Source organism: Tupaia chinensis, unplaced genomic scaffold (assembly GCF_000334495.1).
Source record: "Tupaia chinensis unplaced genomic scaffold, TupChi_1.0 Scaffold000346_1, whole genome shotgun sequence".
In the NCBI taxonomy this organism is placed as follows: Eukaryota; Metazoa; Chordata; class Mammalia; order Scandentia; family Tupaiidae; genus Tupaia; species Tupaia belangeri.
Window position 1 is genome coordinate 5928662 of NW_006159840.1, and position 21492 is coordinate 5950153.

General features: G+C 45.9%; 1 protein-coding gene across 5 annotated transcripts in view; it reads right to left on the bottom strand.

Annotated features, from left to right (window-relative positions):
- Window positions 1-21492, bottom strand: part of PDE10A (phosphodiesterase 10A) — a 303105-nt gene that overhangs the window by 212487 nt on the left and 69126 nt on the right. The window contains exon 1 of one of the 5 annotated variants that reach the window (XM_006152258.3): window positions 9743-9895. The exons of 3 other annotated variants lie outside the window; for them this stretch is intronic. In XM_006152258.3, the coding sequence (XP_006152320.1) occupies window positions 9743-9755 (13 nt within the window). In that variant the 5' untranslated portion in view covers window positions 9756-9895. Of the gene's footprint in view, window positions 1-9742; window positions 9896-21492 lie in introns of those variants that run through there. One more of the 5 variants, XM_006152259.3, reaches the window with a different exon arrangement.

The window sequence follows — 21492 nt, forward strand, 5'->3', positions numbered from 1 at the left end:
AAAAGCGTCAAAAGTTCCAATATATACCGGAGAATTTACAAAGTCATAACGCATGCTCAGGGCAGCCGATGCTCAGAATAGATACGAAAATACCCTACGTGTCAAGCTCTTCTCTCTGGCTGATGTTCAGATTCTGTGAGAGCAGGAAGTGATGGCCAGGGCAGAGCTGAAAAAGCCAACAGAAGCACTGAAGTGCTGCCTAAGCATAGGGTCAGTATGCAAAGTAAGGAAGGATAGTTTTCAACCTTTTTTTTTCTTTTGTCTGTTGTTGAATGTCCAGATATTCAATAAAATCTATACCAATATACTAGTTAAAAAACTTAAAGTAATAGACACTTCAGAAATCACACAGAAGAACACAGTTTAGAAAAGTAGTTTACAAAAGTAGATGACTCTTTTAAATAACTGAATAAATATTAATTGCATCAAAAAAAAATAACTAGTAGGCCAGTGGGTGACATGGTGGTTAAGGTGCTGGACTTCCACGTGGTCAACCGTGGTTTGAGTTCCAGACCTGGTGGCTAAAATTCATGTCAGGAGTGTGTGTGTGTGTGTGTGTGTGTGTGTGTGTGCCCCAAATCCTAAGAGAATAAGGGAGGAGAAGGAATTGAGGTGTGGCCATGCCCCCTAGCAGGTGACTTCTCACTTTCTGTCTCCCTGTCTCTCTCTCTCTGGTGAGCACGCATGTCCTATAGCAGAAGTCTCTCAAAGACTAAACACAAAACACAAGTGTATGTGTGTTCATGCCCCAATCCCCAAATGAGAGATGAAGAAAGGGGACTGAGTATGATCATGTCTCACTGGGGGATGATTCCTCCTCTCTTGTCTCTTCTATGTCCCCCCAAGTGAGCTTAAGTATTCTCTAGAAATTTTTTTTAAAAGATATGGGGAAAAAACTAGTATGCAAAAATAATTCTTACCAATCTGGTGTGATATCTAAAACATACAAACATAAGACTGCACTGTTCCTAATGCATAATTAAATTTAGCTGAACTCACTAGGAAAAACAATTAGAATAAATGGCAGAATTCCTGAGTAAGAATTAATGTAGTGCATACAAAAATTATTTTCCCATATACTTTCGAAAGCATAGACTTGAATTTAACAGTTCACGTTATTTTGGTATACTATATCAGGAAAACAACACATTCTTTTTTCTTTCTTTCTTTCTTTTTTTTTTTAAGGTTTTTGCTACAGGGCACATGTGTTTGCCAAAGGAGAGACACAGAGAGACATAGAGAGAGAAAGTGAGAAATCATCCTTCAGGGGGGTGACCACACTACAATCCTTTATCCTCCTATCTGCTCTTGGGATTTGGGGCTTGCATGCACAAGCACCCAGCATGATTTTCCAGCCATCGGGTCTGGGACTCAAACCACAGTTGGCCATGTGGGAGCCTGGCACCTGAACCACTATACCTAACCTGCTCGTCCCCAGCATGTTCATCTAAGACTAAAACCAACTTTGTTACAGATTGCTTAATTTTTAAAAATGGAAGTAAGCCCATTTTCTTTCATAAAGTTAATGAAAGGGTATCTCAACACAACAGAGTCTTCAACATCTGTCGGAGGACATAATGCTACATAGGACAGTTCATTTACCAATTTCTGAAACAGATTTAAAAATCTATCTCCACTATTAGCATAATCTTCAAGGACAGAAACCATATCTTACTCATCTTCTTATCCCCAAAGCCCGGTAATTACAGCAGATTATTGCTATTACCAGTAGTTACGTTCTGTGAAGTTTGCCCAAACACTGACTCAGCAAATATTGAACAACTGTTCCTAGGGGAGATACAGGGTTAGGGTCCTGTGAGGCCCTGCTGCCATCTTCATCCAACAGTCAGTACCTAACCTTGCTTTGCACATTGGCATTTTCACAAATGACAGTGCAAATATAGCCAGTATTGATTCTAGAATTACAAATAGATTTGAGTGAGTAGGTGAGTTCACAAAGACAAAATCAACAAATAATGAGGTTGAACTACACAGTCACATGTAGGCATTCAACCAATGTTTCTGAGTTAAGTGAATAAATGAATAAAACCATTATCATCTCAAGGTGCTTTCATGACTTCCAGTCATTTTATTGTTTGGAGCCCATCTAAGACACATTCATATTACACTGAATCCACCAGAGCAGAAAGCAGTGGACATGATCCAAGCTGTTTATCAGCAAGCAAGCTACCAGGAACTGTTGTCTTCTGCCTTACCTACTTAGCAAAAAGTTGCTTTATTTTACTAGCTCTTTGCTGATAAATACGGAAACACTAGAAATGCACATGCCATGAAATTCTGTTGGGAACCCTAGGAACGCAAGTCCTGCCAATAGACGTGAGCAAGGAATTACACAGCACTTAGGCATCGGCCTGAGATACTAAACACATTCCTATGCTTGAGAGTCAGTGTCACTGTGCTGGCTAATGTAGAAAGTCAGGCCAGAACGGCTGACACGAGACCACAAGCCCTCACATCTTGTTCTTGGGAACACAGTTCTAAGTTGTGACTTTAGCCACGTGAGCACATCATGACACTCTGCAAGCATCACACCACACCTTCTAGGCGAACTGATTGTGGCTTTCCGAAAATTCCCATTCATCAGTGTTTAGTGCCAGTCGATCTGTCTGTGTTTATTTCTTCACAGTGCACAGTCACACTATCCTGGAGTCCACTGCACAGACCTCAAGAGTATCCACTCACCCACTCCTGGTACAGCTGTTCCCCTTCAGATGACTCGTTACACCCATCCATTACATGGCGCTCAATGTGCTTCGCTGCTATCAAATACCTCGCCCCTCCACCAACAGCCGCTAATTCTTTCTTACCAGTTAATGAGGTCCATTCTCCCTGGTGATGAAGAAATGGTCGACATAGGAATATAAGCATCTACATTTTGGATATGGTTACTATGAACTTACTGCACAGAAGTATCAAAGCACAGTAGAATCGTGGAATTGTGCTTATCTTTCTCAGAGGGAGATTTAAATCCAAACACAGCACTTTCGACTTCTCCAAAGTTTCACGTATGTTGCCTGTTTAAGCACTAAAACTCTAACTCCTTCTCCAATAATGAATCATTTCCTGATGGTAAGTTAGCAACTAAAGAAAGATGACACTACTAGTCAGCTCACTATGGTATCCTTTGATCTACGGCACGGAATTTTAATTGTTAAAGACAGGCTTCCAGGGTTCTATGATGCACCCCTTACTGAGTTACTGGAACAAAGTGCTTACCATTTCTGAGCCTTAATTTTCTCATCTGGAAAGTGGACAGAATAAAAATAGCTATAACTTATAAGAATGTCTCAAGAGCTAAAGAAAAATAAAAGATGAAAAGTGCTTAAAATAGGGACAGCAGGTGGTGTCGTGGTTATGGTGCTGGACTCCCACATGGCCAACAGCAGTTCAAGTCCCAGACTCGGCAGCTTGAAACTCACACCAGGTGCGTGTGCATGCATGCCCAAAATCCCAGAAGGAGAATGGAGGAGAAAGGATCACAGCATGGCCATCCCCCCAGAGGGTGATTTCACATTTTCCCTCTCTCTGTGTCTCTGGCAAGCTCACGTACCCTACGGCAAAAACTCTCTAAAAAAAAAAGTGCTTAAAATACTATACAGCAAATGTTATCATTAAGACTTAAGCATAAGAAAATCAGCTTATACTTAGTCGACAAAGCATTAGTCAACCAAAACCACACTATTTTGTTATAAAAATGGCCTTAGTAAATACCTTCATTCTAAATGAGTACTTCAGGAATTCAGCTGGAACAAAGTGCTTACCATTTCTGAGCCTTAATTTTCTCATCTGGAAAGTGGACAGAATAAAAATAGCTATAACTTATAAGAATGTCTCAAGAGCTAAAGAAAAATAAAAGATGAAAAGTGCTTAAAATAGGGACAGCAGGTGGTGTCGTGGTTATGGTGCTGGACTCCCACATGGCCAACAGCAGTTCAAGTCCCAGACTCGGCAGCTTGAAACTCACACCAGGTGCGTGTGCATGCATGCCCAAAATCCCAGAAGGAGAATGGAGGAGAAGGGATCACAGCATGGCCATCCCCCCAGAGGGTGATTTCACATTTTCCCCTCTCTCTGTGTCTCTGGCAAGCTCACGTACCCTACGGCAAAAACTCTCTAAAAAAACAAGTGCTTAAAATACTATACAGCAAATGTTATCATTAAGACTTAAGCATAAGAAAATCAGCTTATACTTAGTCGACAAAGCATTAGTCAACCAAAACCACACTATTTTGTTATAAAAATGGCCTTAGTAAATACCTTCATTCTAAATGAGTACTTCAGGAATTCAGTGCATTTCTACATCTCTAAGTTCCACAAAGGCATTTGTCTTCCTGTTGACAAAAATCTAGGCACCGAGTGTCCAGTCTTGTGAGCTGTTTCGTTCTGAATATTCGCGTTTCACCAGTCTTCAGGGTTCCGTTCTGACCAGTGAGACATGCTTATCCTTGTGGTCAACAATGCTCCTTGCTGACTTCATTTGATTCATGTGTATTTTGCAACTTAAAATTTAGATAATAATACAAAATGCTAAATTTCTCTGCCCTAAGCTGATTTCACAATCTGTGACTAAGAGTTTTTGGTATGTAATGTGCTAGGCTGTTTGAATTTTTAGAGTTTTCATTTTGCATAGGCACTTTGGATTCCCCTTTTGAACCAGGCACCCAAAAACCTCACAGGTTCACAGTTCTCTTCATTCTTTAGGATTTCACGGTGAGCCATTAAAACAGGTAAGCAGACCCACTTATGAATGAAGCCTCGCTCTGACTTCATCACTCCCCTGATAACTTAGCTGCTGGGCATGCTTTGTCTGGATTTTTTAAAAATCAATGAAGAGAAGACGTTTGGCACATGCACCAGTCCTGAGCAGTTTAATCTCATGACTAAAGCTCCTCCGTAGTTCAGAGTAAATGCCAACACACATGGCAAGATAACAGCTGATCAGGTGCTAAGTGCTGCTACACTGACCCTAGTTTATATTCGGTTTTTCTTCTCTCCTTGTAGATTTATTAAGACAGGAGTCAACAGCAGATTCTAGTGACAGAATATAACGATTTCTCTGTGTGGCACCTGCTGAATTACTACTTCCATCAAATTTCACACACTTATTTTCTCACCAAATAATGCCAAATGTGAAGCCTTCAAGTGGCAACGACCTTACCACGGAATGTCACGTATCATGAATTAAACATATTCTTAGTAAGTCTACAGTCGGGGAAGGCAGTAATAATAATCATTCTTTTGAGAACTTCATAGAGCTCCTTTTTCACAGCCTTTTCCCCTGCTCTAGCACAGAATTTGGGAAGGAGCCAAGGTGCTACTTATCAGCCCTTTGACATCAGGGGAGGACTGTGTGCGTCAGGCCCGGCAGGGACCACAGGCCAGGCAATGGACCGTGTGCTCCTTATCTTATCAGTCTGTACTGTCTGGCACTTCAACCATAATGCCCCAGCCTAAAGGAAGGGAGGTCTATGCAACCCTGGGGGTGTAGGGTACAGATGGAGCTAAACAGGTTTTAGCAACTTATTAACAAAACAAACCAGCCAATACTTTACATTAATTATAATCATAGTCTCTGCCCCCAATGGAATCTTAAGAGAAAGTCAGCTTTTTCAAAAAGGGTGTTCCAGCTACATATGACAAGCACTTTGTCTACCAATGCCAACGAATGCCAGGGTTACAGTTCTAGAACAGTGATCCTGTTACATTCAAATTAGAGGAGGTAAAGAGAAAGCAATGTTAGAAAATGTAGGTGTTAGGTCTTACATTAGCTCCATAAAAAACTGCTTGGGTGTGGAAATAAGCCAGAGAGTGCTTTTAAACACTGGCCTATTCACAGGTCTAAACACATTCAAGGGGGTGGGGCTCACAGTCACACCACTCAAACCAGGATGATTTCAAACCTGTCTTGAAAAGAAAAACTCTCTCATGAACACTAATGAGTCCCGCTGCGGTGGCCAGCAGTAACTCAGTGCTCCGCGATCCTGGAGCCGTGCAGGAAGCCCAGGTTCGTGGCCCAAGACTTCCTTTCTTGTGCATGACAGGCATACCTGATCCACACGGGCTGGGACCAGGGGCGCAGCGCTGCAGAAAGAGCACCTTGGCACGCCTGTCTCCCTGTCTCCAACTCTGTCTCTGTCTTTCTGTCTCTCTCTCAGAAGGAATAAATCAAAATCAACAACAAAAAACTTGATCCCAATATTAATTTTTCAAATGTATTTAGTTACAAATATACTTGAAACTGACTTCAAAATATTCATGGGAAAATTAATGTAAGAATTATTCTGGTACAAAAAACTGTTTGCAATCACGCATCTTCATACACATTTTCTGCACACTTGTTGAGACCACTCATATTTCTTTCCTGAGAGACAGAGACAGAGACCCCAAGAGGCCATGATTCCCTCCCCCATCCTACTAGCCAGCCAGGATTTCGGGCATGCCTGGTGTGTTCAGGGTGACCAAGGAACCAAACCAGGGCCCCCATGTGGCCCCAGCATTGGCAGTAGCACCCTTTTGCCTATTCCACCATAGCTAGGCCCCAAAATTAACTAAAAATAAATTCATTCATTCATTCATTCATCTTTCAATTTAAAAATCATCTGAAAAAACTTAAATACTTACAGAATTTCCTTCATATTTGCTAACTGAAAGCTGATTATGCCAATGTAATAAATGCATTTTGAATGACAAAAATAAAAGATTTGTCCTTACTAGCCTTAAGTTGGACCACACATGAAATAGCTCTTTATTAACGGCAATGCATTTACCCCAGGATTTACAACGCCTCCAGTACTGTTCTGCACAACTACGCCGTCATCGTGTTACACGGCTAATAAGGCAGTGGAGTTCTGATGTTATATTAAACCTGCCTGATAGTGCATACTATTCCTGAAAGCTTACCCGGAAGCCCAGGGCAAATACAATTAATTTGCACCCTAAAATTCTTCTGTATAAGATACAAGTCATGCAGCTATAAATTATGAATAAGTCAAGAAAACTATTCTCTGCCTCCCAAGACAGAGCTCCCCTGTGACCACACTGCCCAATCCTCATAACCCGTCTGCCTTCACTACTGAGTCTGGCCGTCGGCCTCAGCTCCACACGCCGGCTTCTCTACAGCACGAGGAGTTCCGCCTCCCTGGGGTCTGCACACCTCTGCGGCCGCAGCAATGACATCTCAGGGAGCAGGCAGAGCTCCTCGCCAAGCCTGGCACCAGGGAGAGCCAAGCACCTCAGGCCGGCCGGGCAGGTCCAGCTGGTTAGAGGAAATGTGGCCAGGCCGACGCGTTCCTCCCCAGATGCCCACTCGGCCCCGGCAGCTGCGCTGGCCGCTCCCTTCCCGAGCACCCAGGCCCACGGTCATCTCCCTGGCCCAGGTCATGGCCTCTTCTTCCTCAGAGGACCGCCAGTCCTCCTCACATTTCTCTGAACTTCCAGCCCCTCCCTGTCTGCTCTCAGCCCAGCCACTCACTTTCTTGGCTCTCTGTCCCTCCCTGCTTCTCTCACTTGGCAATTCTCCTTCCAGGTCTCAGGTCTCCAAACCCTCTGGCGTCTTCTAATGGGTCTCTACTACGCTCAGCCACCAACCCGGAACAGCCACAAGACTCCCTTCACACCCGGCAACTCGTCGCCCTTCTTGTTTTGTCTTCGATGGAAGTCAGGAGTACTAACGCGAATGTCCTTAATTCCAACCCATGCCCTCAGCATCCTGGTACCATGGTCCTAAGCCCCAGCAACGCACTGAGACTACGTGGTGGAACACAACCCAAACATCTGCAAGTTACTAAGTATGATCTCGGTCGTATGATTGTGTACGCTGCATCGTCCTCAGTCTCAGAAAAATCATCTATTACTAGCCAACCTTACTTCCTTGAAAATTTCTCCTACATAACATCGCAAAGAGGCAGGTGAATTAAACAACAATCAATTTACCTAAAATAAATATATAGACCAACCATTCTATCAAAAATAAAATGGAAGTCAGCCAAGGAGAACTTTTGAGAAATCCTTAAAAGCAGTCACAACTAACCCGTTCAGTATGAAATAGCATAAACTTGTTCAAAGAATTATTTCTTTTATTTGTTATTATTATTGTTCTTCAGTTTGACCAGGGAGAGACACCCAGAGAGAGAGAGAGAGAAAGCAAGCCGCCAGGTCTGGGACTCGAACCATGGTCAGCCATGTGGGAGTTCAGTACCTTAAACAACACACGACGGGCGTCAGCCATGTGGGAGTCCAGTACCTTAAACAACACACGACGGGTCTGTTACAAAATACCATAACCTTTGTTAGCACAGTAAAACTCTGCTGGTAAAGGTGTGTGTGCATATGTATGTAGAGACAGGTGCATTGACTAGGAATTGGGAACAGAAAATTCAATGTCTGAAGAAAACAAGTTTTAGTTGAGGGATAATTTTCATTGACAGAGTAAAACTTAGAGCTGCAAAGTACTAGTTTGCCCCCCATCTATCTGTGTGGCCTTCCTGAATTTCGTTTGCTGGCTTAGGGTCCTCTACTCATGAGTTAAAAGTTTTGACGTGCTCTCTCCTATTCGCATTCTACACTCTCTTCCTCCAGTCGCCTCTGCCTCCATGTCATCACCGGTAACTGTGGGTGACTTCTCTATCCATAGCTAGCTAGCTTCTAGACAAAACAACTCTCAGATCATCCACGAGATCACCACCTTCCCGGCAGTAAGTCACTCCTCTGTACCCACCTGTTCAAGTGAAACCACCCCTCCTATCACCCAAGCTAACATCCTCCCTAAAGGCAGCTCGGTCCTGCTACCCCCACGGTATTCCTGCATCCTCTGGCCCTTCCACTCGCCCTGCAGCAGCCTTGCCTGAGCGCCATCTCCGATCAGAGTAAATGGTCAGGTGAAAATACTCTCTTCCCTGCTAGTCACCTGTTAGCACCACACAGAAGCAGCCACTCTTCCAGTGTGTGCTCCAGGCCTACAGCCAACGTCCCTGTCTTGCCATCATCAGATCAAAGCCCACAGCAGAGGGACCAGCAGTTGGCAATGGCTATGTGGCTGGACTCCCAAGCAGCTGACCCAGACCCGGTGGCTTAAACTCACGCCAGGCGCGTGTGCGTGTGTGCCCAGGATCCCGAGAGGAGAATGGAGGAGAAGGGATTGCAGTGTGGCCATCCCCTGGGGCTGATTTCTCGCTTTCTGTCTGTTTCTCTCTTTTTGGCAAAGGCACATGCCCTAAAGCAAAAACTTCTCAAAAATAAGAGGGAAAAAAGGCCAACAGCAGAGCAGGAGGGGCAGACAGGGCTCCTCAGTGCCAGCTGACCGGCCACCCCGGAGCTGCCCCGCCTCAGCCTCCCCTTTTCTGTTATTTTGTTTGCTCACTTGGGCACCTGAGGCTGGGCTTCTCTCACTTGCAACCAATGGCAACACAGCGGCCTGACCTCAACCCATCCCCCCTTTCAGCGCGCTCCCAGAACGTCCCCGCGAGGGCTGTGCGGGAAGGCTGGGCTGGGGGGTCGCACCCTGCGCCCCCCGGACAGGAGGACCGTAAGACCGGTGCAGGGCAGCCCCCACCAGGCCGCACGGCCTCTCCTCGCCACGCGGGCAGCGTCTCCGAGGCCTGCCCCGGGGGAGCTGCCCGGTGCATGGCCCTGGAGGCTGGGCCGCGGCCCTGGGGCCCCCAGGGGTTCCAGCCCGCAGCCTGGCCGCGAGGATGAGGGCAGGGCCTGAGCAGGCAGGTGTCACCTGAGGTACTCATCGGGCCCAGCGGCCTGTCCCGGCTCCTCTATGCGAGCCACCTGCTATGGCCACACCCGCTTCACGGCTGAGCAGGCGGGCCCCGCAGCCGCCCAACTGCCCACCGCGCTTCCCCGCTCGGCCTCGCCTGGGCCTCGTGGGGCAGTTGGGCACGAGGTGCTTCTGGTGAGGTCACCTCCGCCAGAAACGCAGCCCTCCGCGCGGGCAGCCTGGAAGAGGAGTCCAGGTGCAGCAGAGCGGTCCCACAGATAGGAGGACCGGCCTCGACTAGGCACAGCTAGATGAGGGGCCAATGAGGGGCCAAGAAGCAACTGAACCCCCCCCCCGCCCCACCCTGGTCAGCTCCACCTGTCCTTTCACACTGGCGGGGGCGGGCACCGCACACCTGGGGCCGCGCTCTGGGCGCTGCGGGGCGGCGCAGGTGCGCACGTGTCCCCAGGTACAGCCAGCTGAGCCACCCGCGCACCACCGCAGCCGCTGCTTTCTTCACCTGGCTCCCTCCGCTTCCTGCAAGAAGCCAGCAGTGCGAGGCCGCTTGCAGATCCTCCTCAGCACGTGGCACAGCCCGATGGAGCAGTGAGCTTGGAGCAGAGTGCCTTCCAATCAGAAGGACAACAATCTGTTTCAGATGTCCAAGTTTTAAAAAGTGTTTGATCCACTGCTCAGTCTGTATGGAAGCACTTCCGTGATCTGGCTCCAAACACCCTTCACGTTCTGCCACCCACCTCGCCCCCAAACACCTCCCTCCCAAACACCTCCCTCCCAAACACCTCCCTGAAATCTTAACATCCCCTCCACTCTGTCCTACCAAATGTTTGTCCATTTGACCACCACACGGAATTTTTCTAGTTTTGTTCTCGTATCCATAATATAAGTCACTGTCTTCAATTGATTTCTACCCATTTATGCCTTCCCAATTGTCTGAAAGTGAAACATGTAGAAGGGGAATTTCAAAAATGAAATTAAAGTACAAGTTCATTTCGATATGAAAAACATTTTTTCACTCTACGCACGATTTTCTCATAACACTCATTTTCCGGGAATGTTTTGAGGACCCCCCCCATGTATTGGGCCTCTGCTAGAAGGTGATAGAATACTGCATTGATCCTGCTCTTAAGGAGCCAAGTGCTGTCAGAGACGGACCACAGGGAGCCTCAAGACAGTGCAAGAACAAGTCCAGATGGGACAGCCACGTGAGGCCTATCGGAAAACGAGGAAATCACCATACTCGGTGAGAAATACTGTGGACAGTCAGACACCAAATTCAGCCTTGTAATCGACTAACAGACGAGCAAGAAGGGGTGTCTCAGACAGAAGGAAGTGGACGGAGAGTCACCCTAGAAACTCCGTAAGTTATAGATGGTCAGGGTATGCAGAGGGGTGGGAGGCAAGGCTCTCAGAGTAGGTACAGTGCAGCTGAAGGACATTGCATGCCATGCCAAGGACTTCAGAAACTTGAAGGATTTTGCCATAGGCCAAGTGCACTCACCAGAGAGAGGCAGTGGGAGGGAAAGTGAGAAATTACCCCCAGTGGGAAAAGCCATGATGCATCCCCGTTTCCTCCATTCTCTTCTCAGGACTTTGGGCATGCACACGCACGTGCCTGGTGTGATTTTCAAGCTGCCAAGTCTGAGACTGGAACTGTGATCAGGCACGTGGGAGTCCAGTACCTTAACCACTAAGCCAGCACTTCAGAATTGTATCTGTATGTGACTGGCAACAGACTGAGGGTTAACCTCAAGAATGAAATAAACAGATGTGTGTTTCAGAATGGTTTTTACTCCCCCAGGAAGAACAGGGATTACTCATTCGGTCATCAGCTACCGTAGCTGGGAACCAGCAGAGGTGAAAAAAGTGATAATCAACCGCAGACTGACCTGGTGGGACGACTGGTTAGATGCACGGAATGAAGGAGAATAAGGAGGACAGGATTCCTCAGCCGTCCTTGACTCCTATCAGAGATCGCACATCCAAACCATTAGGCGATTCTGTTTTCTCAAACATCAAACAGTATTCAAAATCTGATCTCATTTCAAGTCCCCAACATCAATATCCTCATTCAGACCATCATTCTTTTTCATCTGGATTTTGCAAAAAGCCTCCTAACTGCATCCATCTACAGTCCAGTCACAGCAGGGCACCCTGTCAAAACCTAAGTGAGATGTCGCTCCTCTGTCCAAACCTTCCGACCCCCCCCCACTCACGCAGTAAAAGCCACGGCTCTGCATGACCTGCAGCTCAGGACTGCCCTGCCCTCCTTCAATGAACCAAGTGCCCGTTACTGGAGCCTTGACCCGTGCCGTCACCTCGGCCTGCAGTTCTGCTCTTCTTAGGCATCTACGTGAACAAAATCCTTCACCTCTCTCAAGTCATTGTTTAGAAGTCACCTTCTTGATGAGGACTACATAGTACTTAATACTGCCACCTCTCAGCTCTCAGTGACCCAAGCCCAGATCCTCCTCACTCAGTTCTTCTTAAGCACTTTTCCCATGAACACTCTATAACTTTCTAATAACCTACATCATTTATTTTTTATTTCCTTTTTGTCTGTTTCTCGAACTAGAATGTAAGAACCACAGGGGCAATACATATTTTGTTTTATTCCTTAATGTATCCCGAGCATCCTTCGATGACTGCCCCATAGGATGTACTGGATACTTAAATCAATTGATGTTTGATTACTAAACCTAGGACTGTCAGGAGACAGGTGTGGGGAGAAATGGGTCAGACATGTCTTCTAGAAATGATGTCTGAGCTGAGTCTTTATGGAAATGCAGTAAAAGCCAATCCCATTTTCAGATGGGATCGCAGCGTGAGAAGACATGGATGGCAGAAGAGCATGCAGTATGTGTGGAATGACCAGGAGTCGGTACTGATGGAGCTTAATCACGAGGCAGAGGGGCCGGCAGGTGGAGTCGTGGTTAAGGTGCTGGACTCCCCCATGGTCGACCACGGTTCAGGTTCCAGATGCGGCAACTTGAAAACCATGCCAGGCTCATGTGCATGCGTGCCCAAAATCCCAAGAGGAGAATGGAGAAAGGACTGTGGTATGGCCATCTCCCCCTGGGAGGGGGGTCCTCTCTCTGTCTCTGTCTCTCTATCTCTCTATCTCTCTCTTTCTCCCTCTAGCAAGCATAGGCACCCTATGGCAAAAACCTAAAAATATATGAATGAAGAGGTAGAAATGAGGCTGGTACTTGTCAAGCAGCAAAGGGTCAGATTCCAGAATGTCTTGTACTATGGTTCAAGTAAGTTCACTATGACATTTTGAAACATCGATCTGTCCTTACTAAGGACAATTAATTTTAGGGAAATACAATGTCCATATAGAGAAAGTGGGGATGTATTTGAGAAATAGTTAAGGCAGAACCAGCAGGACTTACTGACTAAATGTGGCAGGGCATGAGTTAATGAGAATAGAGTCCCAGTTGTCAAGCTTGGGTAGCTACATATGTGTGTTGCATAACTACCTAATGAGAAAGAAGTGGCAAGTTCAATTTTTGGACTTGTTAAATTATACAATTTTTAGCACATTAAGTCAGAAAAATAGGTGATAAAAATAAATGTTAATTTTCCTTTTTAGGTCACACCATTGACAGAAAGTTGAGCTAAAGAAAACTTGTCAACTATTTTATTGGGACCAGCAATTGGAATAATGGCTATGTTGTTGGACTCCCATGTAGTCAACTGATCCTCCTCACTCAGTTCTTCTTAAGCACTTTTCCCATGAACACTCTATAACTTTCTAATAACCTACATCATTTATTTTTTATTTCCTTTTTGTCTGTTTCTCGAACTAGAATGTAAGAACCACAGGGGCAATACATATTTTGTTTTATTCCTTAATGTATCCCGAGCATCCTTCGATGACTGCCCCATAGGATGTACTGGATACTTAAATCAATTGATGTTTGATTACTAAACCTAGGACTGTCAGGAGACAGGTGTGGGGAGAAATGGGTCAGACATGTCTTCTAGAAATGATGTCTGAGCTGAGTCTTTATGGAAATGCAGTAAAAGCCAATCCCATTTTCAGATGGGATCGCAGCGTGAGAAGACATGGATGGCAGAAGAGCATGCAGTATGTGTGGAATGACCAGGAGTCGGTACTGCTGGAGCTTAATCACGAGGCAGAGGGGCCGGCAGGTGGAGTCGTGGTTAAGGTGCGGGACTCCCCCATGGTCGACCACGGTTCAGGTTCCAGATGCGGCAACTTGAAAACCATGCCAGGCTCATGTGCATGCGTGCCCAAAATCCCAAGAGGAGAATGGAGAAAGGACTGTGGTATGGCCATCTCCCCCTGGGAGGGGGGTCCTCTCTCTGTCTCTGTCTCTCTATCTCTCTATCTCTCTCTTTCTCCCTCTAGCAAGCATAGGCACCCTATGGCAAAAACCTAAAAATATATGAATGAAGAGGTAGAAATGAGGCTGGTACTTGTCAAGCAGCAAAGGGTCAGATTCCAGAATGTCTTGTACTATGGTTCAAGTAAGTTCACTATGACATTTTGAAACATCGATCTGTCCTTACTAAGGACAATTAATTTTAGGGAAATACAATGTCCATATAGAGAAAGTGGGGATGTATTTGAGAAATAGTTAAGGCAGAACCAGCAGGACTTACTGACTAAATGTGGCAGGGCATGAGTTAATGAGAATAGAGTCCCAGTTGTCAAGCTTGGGTAGCTACATATGTGTGTTGCATAACTACCTAATGAGAAAGAAGTGGCAAGTTCAATTTTTGGACTTGTTAAATTATACAATTTTTAGCACATTAAGTCAGAAAAATAGGTGATAAAAATAAATGTTAATTTTCCTTTTTAGGTCACACCATTGACAGAAAGTTGAGCTAAAGAAAACTTGTCAACTATTTTATTGGGACCAGCAATTGGAATAATGGCTATGTTGTTGGACTCCCATGTAGTCAACTGTGGTTCAAGTCCTGGACCCGGTGGCTTAAATTCACGCCAGGCATGTGTGCGTGCGTGCACAAGATCCTAAGAGAAGAATGGTAGAGAAGGGACTATGGCGTGGCCATCCCTCCTGGGGGGTGATTTCTCACTTTCTGTCTCTCTCTTTCTTGCAAGCAGAAAGAACCTCTCAAAAAACCTCTCAAAAAAAAGAAAGAAAGAAAGAGAGAAAAAGAGAAAAGAAAAATCTCATGAAAAACAGAATAAGGAAAACAGTTTCTCATGATGTGCTTCTGAGACTTTTTTCAGACTTGAGAATGTTGCTTTGATTATTCTGATAAATGAAAGTGCTGAATTCTACTTACACTGAGGATTTATTTATTCTGTTTGGCCAAAAGGATTTGAATAGCCCATAACTACTCTCATATTTAAACAGAGAATAGGAATTAGTCAGCCACTCTGAGAGGAACGTTAGGCCAGAAGTCTGAGGACATGGACTCTGGTTCTGGCACAGGAAAACTGCCAGATGTGGTTTTCATGGTTTTTCTTCTCTGCATCCAGCCGTACATTCACGTGAACGTTCAGTATTTTTAACACCAACAACATGCTAGATGCTAGAAGCCTAAACGCCGTCCCTTACTTTTTACTGAAATAGGTAAACAGTAAGGCCAGACGGAGGTAAGCAACACTACCTGCACTGGCCCGTCCACTTCCCAGGGCTTCCATGAGCTTCCATAAACCATGAAAATGCTCTCAGAAATATGAGGCTTACACAGAAGTAAGGTGCGAACCCTCGGGCCCATGTTCCACTGCACGGTTTGTCACTAAGGAGCTTCATAAAGCATCGCGAAACAGTGTCGGGTAGCAAAACGTCAGGGGGGTGGTGGGTGGGGAGGCAGCAAGAACCATTTGATACTGAAGGGTTAACACAGCCAGTGAAGAAATAAAACCACCTGACTTCTTACGTCTGCAGAAGCACATGTTTTAAGTCATTATAAACTCAATTCCTATGTCAATTTAATAACAAATTTTAATTAAAGGACTGTATTTCAAATTAAGTATACTTTCCTAAAGTGGAGTTGTTCTTATCAAATGATCTAATCATCAAGTCTAAATAAAATAAATCTACCTATGATTAAAAGTACAATAAAGAAAGCAACTATGTGGAAGTAGAAGAATGATGAAAAAGAGCAGACTCCTATGATTAAAAGTACAATAAAGAAAGCAACGAAGTGAAGTAGAAGAATGATGAGAAAGAGCAGACGAAAAGCTGGACCCCGCTCAGGACAAAAGTCACCACAGACCAAGGAACAGCATGGAGTCATGAGTCATGGGAACAGACAGAAGTAAAAAAAAACAAAAAAACCCACAATTTCACTATCTGGGGATTTTTAGAAGCTTGATTTGTAATCATGACAAGTATAGATGTGTCCTCTTTTTATAAACTTTCATCTCTTGGACCTACTTCAGGAGTCTTTTTCAACCTGTTCAGCATTCAAAAATGAAACCAATATGTACAAATACCTGCTGAGCCCTCTCAGTCCCCCCAGGTCTTCCCCCACACAGACAGCCCTGTTTTCCTGTGTCTGCCCAGTGTTCCCTCACGTGGCAGAACTGGAGCCACTCTCAGGAGCGCAGCGCCGCCAGCGTGTCTACCGAGTACCGCCTCCCACTGCCTCGTGGACACAGCATTTCCCTGATCCAGCTGCGCGTCAGCATCTGTGCAGGCCAACCGTGTGCCAGGAGCCATCCTAATCACTTTCCATTTACTAAACCATTTAACCTCGCAATTTTCCTAAGGTAAATTATTATTTTTATTACCTTCATTTTAGAGAAGAAAAGAGGGCTCAGAAGTTAGCTAACTTGCCAAAGTTTAACACAGCGAATCAGTACCTGAGCTGTCAAGTCAAATTAGTATACCTCTGCTTCCACATCATTCGACCCCCACTCCTTGGTCAGCTCTCAATTTTACTGCTTCTCAACAGTTTGTAAATAACAGTCAGATTCTACCCGGATACTACCACAGCTCAGAACAATAGCCCCCAGAAGGTATTCACATCAAATCCCTTGGACCCATATATATTTCCTTATATGGGAAATGATAAGGTTTAAAATTAAAGATCTTGAGAGACCAGCAGTTAGCATGATGGCTATGTTGCTGGACTCCCATGTAGCCCACTGCGGTTCAAGTCCCAGACCCGGTGGCTTAAACTCACGCCGGGTGCGTGTGCATGTGTGCCCAAGATCCCGAGAGAATGGAGGAGAAGGGATTACGGCATGGCCATCCCCCGTGGGGGGTGATTTCTCGCTTTCTATCTCTGTTTCTCTCTGTCTTTCCGGCGAGTGCACGCGCCTTATAGAAAAAACCTCTCAAAAAGAAAAAAGAAGAAACAAAGATCCTGAGAGGAGGGGTTTATCCTGTATTACCCACGTGGACCATAAATGTAATCACCACCCTGATATTTCCCAGGACACTGCTTCTGATGAAATCAATTACCTCACAGTCAGTGAGGAGTGGCAAGGGACCCATGGCCACGGAACTTACTGGTCAAACCATGTCCCCATCATCCTGAGACAGCTGGCTTGACGAAACAGAAAACAGGCACTCCAGGACGTGGCCACTCCTGGAGTGCTACCTCAGGGCTGGGCAATGTCCTCGGGGGGCTGTGTCTGCCCTAAGTCGGCATCCCGTGAGTGGTGCTACTGGAGAGCCAGGGTTCATGGGCCTAGGACATGGGGCAGGAGTGGCTCTGTGCACCGCTGCCCCAGAGAGCTGCACCAGGAATGTTCGCATCCGCCCCACAACCTCTGCCCTGCTGGACCTGGTCCAGAAGTCTTGGTTTCAGAGGCAGGAATGTTTCCACCAGAAGACACAATGACTCTGCCGGCCTGGAAGTGAAGACTGCCACCCAGCCGCTTTGGACTCCTCGTGCCTCTAAATCAACAGGTAGAGAAAGGAGTCACTGTACTGGCCGGGGTGGTCTGGCCTATGGCCATGAGGAAGCTGGGCTACAATGAGGAGTCCTGCTCCAGGCCCGAATCCTTTGCATGACAGCTGGCAGGCAGGTACAGAGCTCTGCCTGGAAATCTCACGGGATAAAACCTTAGTACACAGGCGGGCCTCCTGGGGTAAAACCTCCCCCGCGCCAGGGTTGGTGCCGTCTTCTGGAAGGAGTTTCAGTTGAGGATTCAGGCTCGCCTCCTGGGGTTAGCCATGCTCACATATGTATCTCCATAACAAGCCCAGAAGACTCCATGAAGCAGCCTTTTTACGGGAGACCCAGGATGAGGTACTTTTCTCTACTTCCACTCCATACTTTCCACTCTTATCCCTCCCCAGCCTAAAGGTCCCTAGGGGCAGGAGGCTTCTGTTTGGGCTGCCTTGGCAGTGACATGAGTCCCTCTCCTGAGCTCCTCCAGTTGACCCTCACCCAGAACCATTCTGCACAGGAAATGTCACCCTGGGGAGTCAGCACCACTTCCTGTCTATTGCTGGCCCTGTCCCAGTAAGTGAACAGACTCAGTCATTAGCTCTGCTTTAGACCCTTGTCCTAACTGACCACCTGGACATTTGCTCCTCAGCTACACAAAGACAGTGAGGGAGAGTATGTCTGGAACGCGGGGAGACCCCTGCGGGTGGCGGTTCGCAACATCTTTAGCAAAAGGGACACGTTTCTTGGAAGACGATTTTTCCACGACCCTGGGTGGGTGGTGCAGATTCTGACTTAAAGTCTGCCACCAGATGCAGCTTAACTGTCACTTGTCACTCACTGACGGGTTTTGATATGAGTCTGCAAGCAGTTGATCATGTTGTCTGTGCAGTCAAACCTCTCTGCGATTGTAAACTGGACTTCGCTATGTCCCCATCACTAGCATCACCTCCTCAGCTCCTCCTCAGATCATCAGACATCATGTTCCCATAAGGACCACACGACCTAGATCCCCCACCTGCACTGTTCACAGCCGGGTTTGTGCTTCTGTGAGAAACTGCTGATCTGACCGGAGACAGAGCCCAGGCAGGAATGAAGCAATGGGGAAGGGCTGTAAATGCAGGTGAAGCTTCACTTCCTTGCCCTCTGCTCACTTCCTGCCGTGCGGCCTGGTTCCTAACGGCCATGGACCAGCACAGGGACCCCTGCCTTAGGGCATCTCACAGTACTATCATGCCCTGTGATTAAAGTCACTAGAAAACTAACAGCCTAATTCAGCCGGGAGGCTAATGGCCCAAGCCCTGCAGGAGTGAAAGGTTAGGTCACCCTATAGGCACAGAACAGGACCAGCTGGCTGACAGCAAAGGGAATGTGGAATGAGTAGTGGAAAGAGATTATATGAAAACAGTGATGACCAGGTGGCCGGTTACAGACACGCGGACTGTAATTGTTACAAGTATCTCTTTCTTATTTTTTGTATGTGTACTTGTTTTAAGCAGACATCTTTATTCTCTTCCTTTTTTCATCCCCTCATCGTGTACTGTTAAGATGTACTAATACTAGTTACATGTACAGGATTTGGGTTATATGCTACTAAGGAAAAGAGCATATCAACCAAGAACGTCTGCGTCCCCTTCCGGTTTTCATTTGTCCATAGCAGTTTCCTAACGTGATGAAGTTTGATTTTACTGCTCTCCTTGTGTGGAGATTAAGTAGAGTTTACGGCATGTGGGTGAGCGCCAAGGTGACGAGGGGTGAGCAGCGGTGGTCAGATGTAGGTGCAGACTATTGTCATGTCCCCAGTTAGTCACTCACACATCAACACGCTACTTGAAGGCATTTTGCAGACATGATCAGTAACTACAGTCCAGTCAACTTCAAACAGAGGAGACTACCCTTGACAATCCAGTGGGTCCCAAGTATGATCACTCGTATCCCCAGAAGAGCAGGGACAGGGTGTTCTGAGAGACATGCAGGGAAGGGAGAAGGTGGAGGCAGCGACTAGGGTGAGGCTGCCACATACCAAGCTATGCCTGGAGCTGCCAGAGCTGTCAGGGGCAGGAAAGAGCCCACCCTACAGCCTCCAGAGGGGGACTTCAGTTCTCCAGAACGATGAGAGAATCAACTCTGTTGTTTTAAGCTTCCTAGTTTGTGGGATCTGTGAAAGCAGCCACTGGAAACTACTATAGGTACCTAATAATAAAACACAGAATGGGGCTCTGAGAGCATGCAGGAGGCACTGGGCGGGCCTGTGTCTTCACTCAGTTACTGCACAAGTAAAACTAGTCTCTAAAATAGAATTCTTACGCAGATACCAACAGTTAAGATGCTCTTCCTCTTTTACTCCCAAAACATGATTTTCAGAACTCTCCAATATGTTTTTTTTCTTTTTGTTCCATTTCTTAGGGCTTTGGCCACATTTGGTAAATAGCCACAGCCCAGGAGACACTTGACTTTTTTTTTTTTCTATAAAAGATTCTAAAAGAAGGAAAGCAACCCCCTGATTGAAAATTTCAATAAGCCCCAGAAGGGTCAACTGATAGTTAAAAAAGTACAGTGTTGGAGCTCCCTAAGTAACCCGCCTGCAGGTAAGGTGTGTGAGTCAGCTCTAACTGCCTTCTGCTGTCTGCCAAAGCTGCGTGAGCCAGGCAAGTCCCGCACTGAGCTGCACTTGCTAATGTGCTGAGAGGGGTCTAGGAAAAAGCACCTACTTAGGAGCCTCTCAGAAAGGGGAAAATGAGTCTCTGCAACTTCTCCAGTAAAACCACAATTTTTCTGAATTTCCTGTCTTTAAGAAAAATACAATGCCACATATTCACTCTCCCACTCACTATTCCATGAAAAAGATATGAAATAAGGAAAACTGCAAAGATCTTTTAACATTCTCTTCAGCAGTTCAGATAGCAGGTCAGTACTTCCTAATAAAAAACCAAACCCACGTGGGAATAAGCGGTCTCACGCATGGTATTCTCCCCAGAGGCTGGCATATAGGTTCAGACAGAGCCTACCAAGTGAAGAACGGTCCCATGCTTACAAAACAGAACCTAGTCTCTGAGTTTCAAAGATCATTTCTACATCTGTTATGTTCTTCATTTTATGACCAGCCTCAACCCTCACTTTACAACCTTCCCTAACTAACGGAAAAGTGGCTGGGAGGGTGAGTAGAATGGGACGGTCCCTGCCAGGGAACCAGGACACAGATCCCCGCAGTGAGCTCTCACATAGAAGTTTATCCCACCTGAAGCGCTGCCCTCTATGCTAAGAGGGTACCTTACTATGTTCAGGATGTCATGTCACCTTTTAAAAATGATTTGGTCTATTTTTAATATCCTTAGCAAAATGAAAGGGGGCAGGCCTGTGTAAATCCCCCATCTTAAGTAAAACAGTGTGTCATTGATTCATGAAATCTGCCAGTCTGTGAAGTACGAATGGCATGAAGAAACATGGGTTCTAGGGTAAAACAGGCAGATGTGACTTTAAATCTCAACTCTGAGATTTAACACTTACTGAGCTGTCCATGAACAAAGTCCCTCCTGCACTAGTTTCTAGGGATGCTCGGGAACCCATGCATGCAAAGGCTCCAGTATAATCCTCACACACAGGAAGTACTCAACAAACATCTAAAACAAACATTCATAAAAATGTAAATCTTTAGATATATTTTAACATAATCTATTATATAATAAAGTCGTTAAGAAGACAGTTCTTTTCAAATCACCCATGGGTACAAAAGTAGCATATTTAACAGAGATCAATGTACTTACCAACATATATAAACTTATTTGTAAATTTCTCAATTGATAAGCTACAGAAAATAAAAACTTCAGCCTTCTGGCCCAACACCCAGTGAAGTCAGGAAGGGTGGTCTCTGTCTTCTTTCTGTTTCTGTCTCTCTCTCTCTC